General features: G+C 46.3%; 1 protein-coding gene across 1 annotated transcript in view; it reads left to right on the forward strand.

Annotated features, from left to right (window-relative positions):
* The window catches only part of XPO1 (exportin 1), a 232,646-nt gene that overhangs the window by 208,676 nt on the left and 11,891 nt on the right, over window positions 1-12,079 (forward strand). The window contains exons 18-20 of the mRNA XM_063918496.1: window positions 6,683-6,866; window positions 8,152-8,258; window positions 8,652-8,846. Coding sequence (XP_063774566.1) covers window positions 6,683-6,866; window positions 8,152-8,258; window positions 8,652-8,846 — 486 coding nt within the window. The remainder of the gene's footprint in view (window positions 1-6,682; window positions 6,867-8,151; window positions 8,259-8,651; window positions 8,847-12,079) is intronic.

Here is a 12,079-nt window from a genome sequence, read left to right on the forward strand (position 1 = left end):
TATAGGAATTCTCCATTGTCAACCTCTCTATAGTTCCTGTTCGGCTCAGTAAAAAACACTGAGGTACTCGGGTATATGGAGGGGTGGAGAGTTCTAAATTTAAATATTCAGTGCCTTTGTTCTGCTAAAGCCGTCCATATCCCAAGAGTACTCCAGTGCCCCCTATGGATTCAAAGAAAAGGATTTACCTGGTAAGTACCAAAATCCTATTTTTGGAGCATCATGAATGATCCAATTTACAGTTCTGTCTCACCACTTCCATTTTTGAGCTCTGCCTTTTGACTTGAGTTACTTGCTTCAGGCCCATATCTGAGAGACAGCACAAACTCTAAACTCTAGACTCTCACGGATGGTTCATCAACTTTCAGAAGTTCGGTCTTGCACCTAAAACCACACGCTTGTCTTTTTCGGGGTTTCTGTTTGACACCGACAGCAGTGATTGTTCTTGCCACAGGAGAAGATCACCTAAAGCAGTGATGGGGAACCTTCACACTCCAGCTGTTGTTGAACTACACATGCTGGGATGTGTAGTTCAGCAGCTGGAATTCCAAAGGTTTCCGATCACTGCCCTAATGCATAGTATGCATACAAGGTTCTTGAAGCTTAACTCCTATATTGGTGCTTCCAATATAGCAGGCCTCATTAGAATTTGAGTTACAACAAAGGTTTCCACTGCTGAACTACCAGGAACCACTTTTGTAGCTCATCCTTTTACCTTTAAAGCAGTGATTATCAAACTCTGTCCTTAGGACCCTACACTGTTCATGTTTTCCAAGTCACCTAGCAGGTGCACAAGTGTACTCACTACTCACTGTGACACATTTTAAAAGATCCACAGGGTGAAGCTAATTATATCGGTTGTGAATCTGTGAGACCTAGAAAATGTGAACTGTTGTGGGTCCTGAGGAGGTCTTGGTAAATATCAGCGAATGCTGAAATAGTGATCGAATTGTGATCAGGGAACAAACCTTGAATGTAGTCTGCGATCCAGTAGTGTTCTGAGCTTACCACACCATGAATTTTTTATTTCTCTTACGTCCTAGAGGATGCTGGGGACTCCGTAAGGACCATGGGGTATAGACGGGCTCCGCAGGAGACATGGGCACTCTAAAGACTTTAGAATGGGTGTGCACTGGCTCCTCCCTCTATGCCCCTCCTCCAGACCTCAGTTAGATCCTGTACCCAGAGGAGACTGGGTGCACCGCAGGGGAGCTCTCGTGAGTTTCTCTGAAAAAGACTTTGTTAGGTTTTTTATTTTCAGGGAGCGCTGCTGGCAACAGGCTCCATGCATCGTGGGACTGAGGGGAGAGAAGCAGACCTACTTAAATGATAGGCTCTGCTTCTTAGGCTACTGGACACCATTAGCTCCAGAGGGTCTGAACGCAGGTCTCACCCTCGCTGTTCGTACCGGAGCCGCGCCGCCGTCCTCCTCACAGAGCCGGAAGATAGAAGCCGGGTAAGTATTAAGAAGATAAGATGACTTCAGCTCTTCACTGAGGTAACGCTGCGCGCCATTGCTCCCACACATACATACACAGCGGGCACTGTAAGGGTGCAGGGGGGGCGCCCTGGCCAGCAATATTAACCTCAAGGGACACTGGCATATAGGTAGATACTGCGGAGGCGGTATATTAAAAAAAAACCTGCCAGTATAAATAATTTTGAGCGGGACCGAAGCCTGCCGCTGAGGGGGCGGAGCTTGTTCCTCCAGCACTAACCAGCGCCATTTTCTCCACAGCACACTGCAGAGAAGCTGGCTCCCCGGACTCTCCCCTGCTGAACACTGTTACAGAGGGCAAAAAAGAGGGGGGGGGCACATTTAATTGGCGCAGTGAGTGTAATTGTATATATATTTTTATAAAAGCGCTGTACTAACTGGGATTTTATTCCAGTGTCCGGTGGCGCTGGGTGTGTGCTGGCATATACTCTCTCTCTGTCTCTCCAAAGGGCCTTATTGGGGGACTGTCTCCATTTAGATATATTCCTGAGTGTGTGGGGGTGTCGGTACGTGTGTCGGCATGTCTGAAGCGGAAGGCTCATCTAAGGAGGAGTGGAGCAGATGATTGTGGTCTCCGTCGGCAACGCCGATACATGATTGGTTGGATATGTGGAATGTTTTAAATGCAAATGTCTTTATTACATAAGAGATTGGATAAAGCAGAGTCCAGGGATAAAACACGGTGTCAATCCATGGCTTTGGCTGTATCACAGGGCCCTTCAGGGTCTCATAAACGTCCCCTGTCCCAAGTAGCAGACACTGATACCGACACGGATTCTGACTTCAGTGTCGATTACGATGATGTGAGGTTACAGCCAAGGGTGGCAAAGTATTCATTATATGATTATTGCAATAAAAGATGTTTTGCATATCACAGATGACCCCTCTGTCCCTGACACGAGGTTATACATGTTTAAGGAAAAGAAACCTGAGGTAACCCCCCCCATCTCCATGAGCTGAATGAGTTATTTGAAAAAGCTTGAAAAACTCCAGACAAGAAACTGCAGATTCCCAAGAGGATTCTTATGGCATATCCTTTCCCTGCACAGGACAGGTTACGGTGGGAATCCTCGCCCAAGGTGGACAAGGCTTTAACGCGCTTGTCCAAAAAGGTGGCGCTACCGTCTCCAGACACGGCGGCCCTCAAGGATCCTGCTGATCGCAGACAGAAGACTACCTTGAAATCAATTTATACACATACGGGTGCCTTGCTCAGACAGGCAATAGCGTCGGCTTGGGTTTGTAGCGCTGTAGCAGCTTGGGCAGATACCTTGTCAGCTGACATTGATACCCTAGATAGGGATACCATTTTATTGACCTTAGGTCACATTATAGACGCAGTCTTATATATGAGAGACGCTCAGAGAGACGTTGGGTTGCTAGGTTCGAGAGCCAACGCAATGGCGATTTCTGCTAGGCGAGCCCTGTGGACCCGCCAATGGATGGGTGATGCCGACTCAGAGGCATATGGAAGTTTTGCCTTACAAGGGTGAGGTTTTATTTGGGGAAGGTCTCGCGGACCTGGTTTCCACAGCTACCACGGGTAAATCTACTTTTTTACCTTATGTTCCCCCACAGCAAAAGAAAACACCACAATATCAGATGCAGTCCTTTCGGTCGCATAAGTCCAGAAGAGGTCGGGGCTCTTCCTTCCTTGCCAGAGGTAAGGGTAGAGGGAAAAGAAATGCCTGCTACGGCTAGTTCCCAGGAGCAGAAGTCCTCCCCGGCTTCTACTAAATCCACCGCATGACGCTGGGGCTCCACTGAGGGAGTCCGCCCCGGTGGGGTCACGTCTTTGAATCTTCATCCACGTCTGGGTTCAATCAGACGTGGATCCTTGGGCGATGGAAATTGTATCCCAAGGATACAAGCTGGAATTCGAAGAGATGCCTCCGCGCCGATTTTTCAAATCAGCTTTACCGGAATCTCCCCCAGAGAGGGAGATAGTTTTAGCTGCAATTCAAAAGCTGTATCAACGGCAAGTGATTGTCAAGGTTCCCCGAGTACTATTCAACCCTGTTTGTGGTTCCGAAACCGGATGACTCAGTCAGGCCCATTCTAAATCTAAAATCCCTAAACTTAACTTGTACGTGAAAAAGTTCAAATTAAAGATGGAATCACTCCGGGCGGTTATCTCCAGCCTGGAAGGGGGGGATTTTATGGTGTCACTAGACATGAAGGATGCATACCTTCATGTCCCCATATATCCTCTTCATCAGGTGTACCTGAGATTCGCTGTACAGGACTGTCATTACCAGTTTCAGACGTTGCCGTTTGGGCTTTCCACGGCCCCGAGGATTTTCACCAAGGTAATGGCGGAAATGATGGTGTTCCTGCGCAGGCAGGGAGTCCCAATTATCCCGTACTTGGACGATCTCCTGATAAAAGCGAGATCGAGAGATCAGTTGCTGAAAAGCGTGTCGCTCTCCCTGAGAGTGCTGCAGCAACATGGCTGGATTCTAAATCTACCAAAGTCACAGTTGGTACCAACGACTCGGCTATCTTTCTTAGGCATGATTCTGGACACGGAAGAAAAGAGGGGTTTTCTCCCGATGGAAAAAGCCCAGGAACTCCAGAACATGGTCAGGGACCTGTTAAGACCGAAAAGGGTGTCGGTCCATCAATGCACTCGTGTACTGGGAAAAATGGTGGCGACCTACGAGGCCATCCCCTTCGGCAGATTTCATGCAAGGACATTTCAGTGGGACCTTCTGGACAAGTGGTCCGGGTCCCATCTTCAAATTCATCAGAATATAAGCCTGTCCCCCAGGGCCAGGTTGTCTCTCCTGTGGTGGCTGCAGAGTGCTCACCTTCTAGAGGGTCGCAGGTTCGGCATTCAAGACTGGGTTTTGGTGACCACGGACGCGAGCCTCCGAGGATGGGGAGCAGTCACACAAGGAATACATTATCAGGGAACATGGTCAAGCCAGGAGGCTTGTCTACACATCAACATTCTGGAATTAAGGGCCATATACAACGGCCTATGACTATGACAAGCCGAGAATCTTCTTCGCGACCTATCTGTTCTGATTCAATCAGACAACGTCACAGCCGTGGCTCATGTTAACCGCCAAGGCGGGACAAGGAGCAGAGTGGCAATGGCGGAAGCCACAAGGATTCTGCGCTGGGCGGAAAATCACGTAAGCGCTCTGTCAGCAGTCTTCATTCCGGGAGTGGACAACTGGGAAGCAGACTTCCTCAGCAGACACTATCTCCATTCAGGAGAGTGGGGACTTCATCAAGAAGTTTTTGCAGAGATAACAAGTCGTTGGGGACTTCTTCAAATAGACAAGAAGCTTCGGAGGTATTGTGCCAGGTCAAGGTACCCTCAGGCAGTAGCGGTAGACGCCCTGGTGACACCATGGGTGTTTCAGTCGGTCTATGTATTCCCTCCTCTTCCTCTCATCTCCAAAATATTGAGAATCATGCGAAGAAAGAGTGTAGACAATACTCGTTGTACCAGATTGGCCTCGAAGGGCCTGGTATTCAGATCTTCAGGAGATGCTCACAGAAGATCCATGGCCTCTTCCTCTCAGGGAGGACCTGTTGCAGCAGGGGCCCTGCGTGTTCCAAGACTTACCGCGGATACGTTTGACGGCATGGCGAACACTGAATCCTAGCTGGGAAAGGTATTCCGGAGGAAGTCATCCCTACTCTGATAAGGGCTAGGAAGGAGGTGACGGCGAAACATTATCACCGTATCTGAAGGAAGTATGTTTCTTGGTGTGAAGCCAAGAATGCTCCTACGGAAGATTTCCACCTTGGCCGTTTTCTCCACTTTCTACAGAGAGGAGTTGATATGGGCCTGAAGTTAGGCTCCATCAAGGTACAGATTTCGTCCCGATCTATATTCTTTCAGAAGGGTTTGGCTTCTCTCCCAGAAGTCCAGACTTTTGTAAAGGGAGTGCTGCACATCCAGCCTCCTTTTGTGCCCCCAGTGGCACCATGGGACCTTAACGTGGTGTTACAGTTCCTTAAGTCACTCTGGTTTGAACCTCTTCAAACAGTTGAGTTGGAATTTCTCACTTGGAAAGTGGTCATGTTGTTGGCCTTGGCATCTGCGAGGCGGGTGTCCGAATTGGCGGATTTGTCTCACAAAAGCCCCTACCTGATTTTCCATGTGGATAGAGCAGAGTTGAGGACTCGTCCTCAATTTCTGCCTAAGGTGGTTTCATCGTTTCATATGAACCAACCTATTGTGGTGCCTGTGGCTAGGGGGGACTTGGAGGATTCCAAGTCTCTTGATGTAGTCAGGGCCTTAAAAGTTTATGTAGCCAGGACGGCTCGAGTTAGGAAAACAGAGGCACTGTTTGTCCTGTATGCTGCCAACAATATTGGCGCCCCTGCTTCTAAGCAGACTATTGCCCGCTGGATCAGTAACACGATTCAGCAGGCTCATTCTACGGCTGGATTGCCGGTACCTAATTCGGTAAAGGCCCATTCCACTAGGAAGGTAGGCTCTTTTTGGGCGGCTGCCCGAGGTGTATCGGCATTGCAACTTTGCCGAGCGGCTACTTGGTCGGGTTCAAACATTTTTGCTAAATTATACAAGTTTGATACCTTGGCTGAGGAGGACCTCATGTTTGCTCAATCGGTGCTGCAGAGTCATCCGCACTCTCACGCCCGGTCTGGAGCTTTGGTATAATCCCCATGGTCCTTACGGAGTCCCCAGCATCTTCTAGGACGTAAGAGAAAATAAGATTTTAAACCTATCGGTAAATCTTTTTCTCCTAGTCCGTAGAGGATGCTGGGCGCCCGTCCCAGTGCGGACTAAATTCTGCAAGACTTGTATATAGTTATTGCTTACATAAGGGTTATGTTACAGTTTTGATCAGTCTCGGGCTGATGCTGTTTTGTTTCATACTGTACACTGGTTCGTTTTTCCAAGTTGTACGGTGTGGATGGTGTGGGCTGGTGTGTATCTTGCCCTTAGATTAACAAAAATCCTTTCCTCGTAATGTCCGTCTCCTCTGGGCACAGTTCTCTGTGCTCTGGAGGAGGGGCATAGAGGGAGGAGCCAGTGCACACCCATTCTAAAGTCTTTAGAGTGCCCATGTCTCCTGCGGAGCCCGTCTATACCCCATGGTCCTTACGGAGTCCCCAGCATCCTCTACGGACTAGGAGAAAAATATTTACCGGTAGGTTTAAAATCTTATTATTATTTTTTCCTCATGTACTTTACAGAATGTTGATATATTGAAAGATCCAGAAACGGTAAAACAACTTGGCAGCATTTTAAAAACCAACGTGAGAGCGTGTAAAGCAGTTGGTCATCCCTTTGTTATTCAGCTTGGAAGAATTTACTTGGATATGTTAAATGTGTACAAGTGCCTAAGTGAAAATATTTCTGCAGCTATTCAGGCAAACGGTAAGTGTGGCTGTTGTCTCTCCTCTGACCAGTATTTATAGCACAAAAAGCTAGTATTTTCGTGTTCACTCTAGGAATTTTTTAGGGCAGGGTGCTGACCTTGGGGAGGGCACATTTTTGATTCGGGAGGGCACATTTTTGATTCGGGAGGGCACATTTTAATTTAGAAGGGCAAAATGATGTACATACTGTAATATGTATGCAGGTGTATTAAACTGGCAGCACATTGTATCTTATAAACCATCTTGGGACACCTTCGCTTCAATCTGACAGCACATTTTAAGTTAAATGTGCTGTCAGATTGAAGCGAAGGTGTCCCAGAATGGTTTATATAACATTCATGTGCTGCCAGTTTATTTATTAAGTGTCTCAATAGGGTTTATATAGTTCATTAAACTATATAAACTCTATTGAGACATTTCAGAATATATCAGGGCCGTTTAGAAACTGGGAGCTCTCCAGGGTAAACAAGCAGGGGATATCCTCTCACATCTGAAGCCTAATAGGTTACATCAGTTATTAGATTGTATAAAGGGTGTATGATTTCCCAATGCTATCATAATGTTTTCTGCAGCTACAGATACATTGCCAAAAACTGTATGGCCATTAGGAAAAAAAAACATAAACAGTCACCATTGTCTCAAGTAGAAGAAACCAGCAGTTTGTTAGGACTTAGATCTCTTACACATTAATTTGTAATTCATAGGTAATGTGTCACAATAAGATTAGTTGAGTGCTGCCAGATTAAAACTAAAGGGGCACCAGGCGACCTATATACAGTAGGATAAATAGCTTAGTGTGGCAGCACTAGTCTTATATGATGTTTGTGTGTCAATACAACTTACTGGGGGCTGATGCTGCAGGAGTGATCGCACTGGTGTTCCCCCTCGCACATCGCGGAACTGGATGAAAATGGGCGCCACACTGATCCTACCAGGCTTCCGCTTATATAGGGTCATGTACACAGATGAGGGCTGGGTTTGCCTCGGCGGGAGAGGCAAACCCAGCCCTCCTCATCTCACCAGCAGCCTACAGTATTGCAGAGAGCTATTAGCGCAACAAGCCTGAAGCAGCGGCGGGGAGGAGGGGCAGCGTGGCGGAGAGGAGTGACAGATGCGGCGGGAGGAGTGACAGCGCGGCTCGGCAGTCCTTTACTAATTAGCAGGGCGGGCACAAACGGGCAGGGCGCGTTTCTGACACTCAGAAAAGGGGCAGGGCGCAGCGCCCCGCAAAAGGAAGCTAGAGTGAACACTACATTTATAGCTGTAATCCTATTTTCTTTCAGGGGAAATGGTCACAAAGCAACCTCTGATTCGCAGTATGAGAACAGTTAAAAAAGAAACATTAAAATTAATTTCTGGTTGGGTGAGCAGGTCTAACGACCCCCAAATGGTAAGTTATTTTCCTCTAATAGTTTTGGTTGGGGAGATGACTGCAGAAACAAATTCAGGGGGTTGTTTGCTTCACATTCCTGCTGTCAATTTACAGGGTTTTAAATAATAGGAAATGAGGCACAATCTGCCCATACTGTTTCCAGTATAGGTAGTTTCTTTCCAAATTAGGTTGTGTTAAGACTTCCATATAAATCTATAATGGTCCTACAGTGAAAACATAATCCTAACTAACACCGATTTAGATGCCCAAACTTAGTGTACACTTTTCCTTTTGTGTAATACAATGTGTTGAGTGTTCTTTTTTTTTTTTTGTTTGCTTTTATTCTCCCCTTTCTGGCATTGGACTATATTGGAAATAAAAAATGTAAATACAAATGTTATTTTATTTAAGGTCGCAGAGAACTTTGTCCCTCCATTGTTGGATGCTGTTTTAATTGATTACCAGAGAAATGTACCAGCCGCCAGAGAGCCAGAAGTACTTAGCACAATGGCCACCATTGTAAACAAGCTGGGAGGCCATATTACAGCTGAAATACCTCAAATATTTGATGCTGTTTTTGAATGCACATTAAACATGATAAACAAGGTATGTGACCAATCTGGATAAACAGATATTTGATGTATACCAGGTCAGATGTATACCAGACACCGTCTGCACTAACTTACTGACTAGCATTGCTTATCTGCAGTGTAGCGTACTGAGAATTCCAAGTTGGTGCTTGTTTATTCACCCCAATTCTATGTACATGTCTGATGTCAGCATAGATGTTGGGATAATGTGCTGACTGGAGACATTTTGCTATAAGTCCATAATGTTCAACCGGACAAATTCAGCTACTGGAAGCAACTTCACAAACATGAGTACATTCCTGACTGTTACTCTTTACTTCCAAATACATTCTTTGGCTTAATCACCTAGATGCTTTAAAGGGCCTCTAAACTTCAACATTAAAATCTACCTCTACTGCAGTTCTAGCTATGAACATGTTTTTGCACTAGGTCCAGTGCTTGTATAATTCATTTAACATTACCAGTCCCTTTAGTACACTGAAGGCGATTATCCGGTTTCTGGTTTTCGCGCTCATCGCACCCATATATGTCTGGTTAAGCCAAGTAAAGCGGCTAAACCTGACCCAAAGTGTTGGGAGCAGTTGCGAAAAGTGCTGTTTGGGCGCCCAAACGGGTCACTTTTTGCGCATTTTAGCTCTGGCTGAAATGCAGATGCGGGCAGCCATCGCGCCCAAACAGAGCTACAATTGCATAGCTCCGTTTGGACGCCATTGAGTTGCTGCCAGCGTGATAAGAATTGAATCTAGACCAGGGGTGGGCAATTATTTCAGCTGAGGGGCCACTTCACATTTCCTGTCAGTATCCGAGGGCCACAAACAAAATAGTAGCTCCCCCCACTTGCCAAAAATATAGGGACGTGGCTTCATGTGGAAGGGGTGTGGGCAAAAAATAATAGATACATATAAGGCTGCACAATAGTCTCCATTATTCAAATTGCGCCACTTACACACATTACGGCAGGTAGAGCCCCTTTTACACACATTACGGCAGGTAGAGCCCCCTTTTACACATTACAGCAGGTAGAGCCCCCTTTTACACATTAACATTTTATTTAGGATAATTATTGCGCAGCAAGCAAATTATCCAGTGTCTTATAGCCCCTGGGGAAAGGTGTGACACAGTGATAGAACACGGGGGGGTGACACAGTGACAGAACATGGGGGTGACACAGTGACAGAACATGGGGGGTGACACCATTGGTGTCAGAAGGCGGGTGCAGGGGTGCGACCGGCACTCTGTGTCCCCTTTGGACGGGGTTACACCAAAGTGCCAGCTCTTCTACTGTGACAGGAGCCGAGTGCTGCAGTGAGATAATCTCGTGCAGCACTCTGCTCCTGTCACAGATAAGAGCCGGCACACACACACTCCAGTCTCCGGGGTCAGCCAGCATTTTTGAGGAAGCTGGACATGCCCCCGGAGCGAAATAGAAAAGACCCACCAGGCCACGCCCCTTCTAAATTAGGTCACCCCCACTTTTCGGGCGCCACACGGCCCGAGTGGGGGGGGGGGGTGTAATAGTACAGAGTGCGCTCCGGGTGTCACCACACCCGGTGATGCCTCTGGGCGACAAGGTGACAGAACATGGCGGGGGTGACGCAGTGACAGAACCCGGGGGGTGGGGGGTGACACAGTGACAGAACCCGGGGGGGGGGGGGGGTGACACAGTGACAGAACACGGGGGGCACATAGCTCTGCCCCCTTTTCGGCTGAACACAGCCGTTGTCACTGTGGACGGGAGGAGGTAGAGGCTGCTACAACGCAGCAGGGGAGAGAGGCGCCGCCGGCAGCTAGGAGGTACTGCAGTGCAGAGCAATGACAAGCAGCTCAGCCGGTCGGGCCGCTTGTTATTGCTCGCTGGTGGGAGGCAGTGGGCCGGGCAGGATCGGTTTGCGGGCCGTATTTTGCCCACCCCTAATCTAGACCATAGTTTATTTTCAGTATTTTTTTTTTTTTACTGTGTACGTTTTCAGAATTCCTTTAAGCTATTACACGAGTGATGTTATGCGCTCTGTAATTTTTTTGGTACGGCTTACACCAGTCTTCTGTTATGCGTCTATGAATATCTAGATCAAAAAAAAAGAGGCAACTGGCACCAATTTGTACCTCTGTGTGAAGAGACCGATTTTACCTGCTGCAATCTACAATGTAAGGAATTAATCAATCCTTCAAAAAGAAAAAGAAAAACATCACATAAAATAGACAGTGCTCGCAACCAGATTATATATTAATACAATTTAATACATTATTCACAAAAATGTAAGAAACATAAGAACACAAAGACATAACACTGGCAGGTGCAAATAATAAATACTAAAGTATTAATATATGCCAGTCACACATACTAAGCTCTTGGGCGAGATGCAATGAAGTCCGTGTTCAGCAGACTGTTTTTTTTAAAAGGGCATTTGTTTACAATGCATGGTTTAGCCTTGTAAATGATTGCCCCTTTAAAAAAGTCAGTTCGACTGGCGTCCTGCACAGCTGCTGAACTTGGACTACGTTACATCCACCCCATTATACCTGTAAGGCCACTAGGTACTGCATAACTTCCATAGAGATCAAATATTTACTGAAATGCCCACACTATTTGCGTCCAAAGCACATTATTTCCACAGAATTTCAACCAACTGCTCTGCTGGGCACCATCTAGTGGCAGCTGGGGAGAACAACATCTGAATTCAAAAATTGAATTCCTCCCTATGAATGTCTTCTGGTATGAGTCTGAATATTGAGTGCAGAAAGAGCGAAGTCTGTTATTGTGGTGCATTGATAAAGGAATAAATGTCATTATTAAAACCTTTATTAATACTACTTAAATGAAGATGCAGTACTCTTTGTTTTTATTTTCACATGTGACAATAAAAATGGACATTTACTGACCTACATTTGAACCGCAGAGCACCATATTAAACTATTTTTTCCTTTTGCTGTTCTAATGGTACATGTGGGATGAATACCATTGTGAGAGAACAGTGCTAGGTCCGAGCCATATTCACGTTGAGCAGTTTTTTATTCTAGCACCCTGCACCTAATCAGTGTGGAGGGCATATTTTAATCTTGAAGGGCAAGATTTTAGACTTTATCGCTACTGTAGCTGTAGTGAAACATCCCCTATAAAATTTTGACCCAAAATTGAAATACTCCCTATTCCCTGATAAAGTACATGGTGCTAGAATGAACACTATTGAGGAGTCTTTTTGATTGATACAAATAGGTCATCTAATGCTGAACATTAAATTACGCATTTAG

The sequence above is a fragment of the Pseudophryne corroboree genome, chromosome 4 (assembly GCF_028390025.1).
Source record: "Pseudophryne corroboree isolate aPseCor3 chromosome 4, aPseCor3.hap2, whole genome shotgun sequence".
NCBI lineage: Eukaryota > Metazoa > Chordata > Amphibia > Anura > Myobatrachidae > Pseudophryne > Pseudophryne corroboree.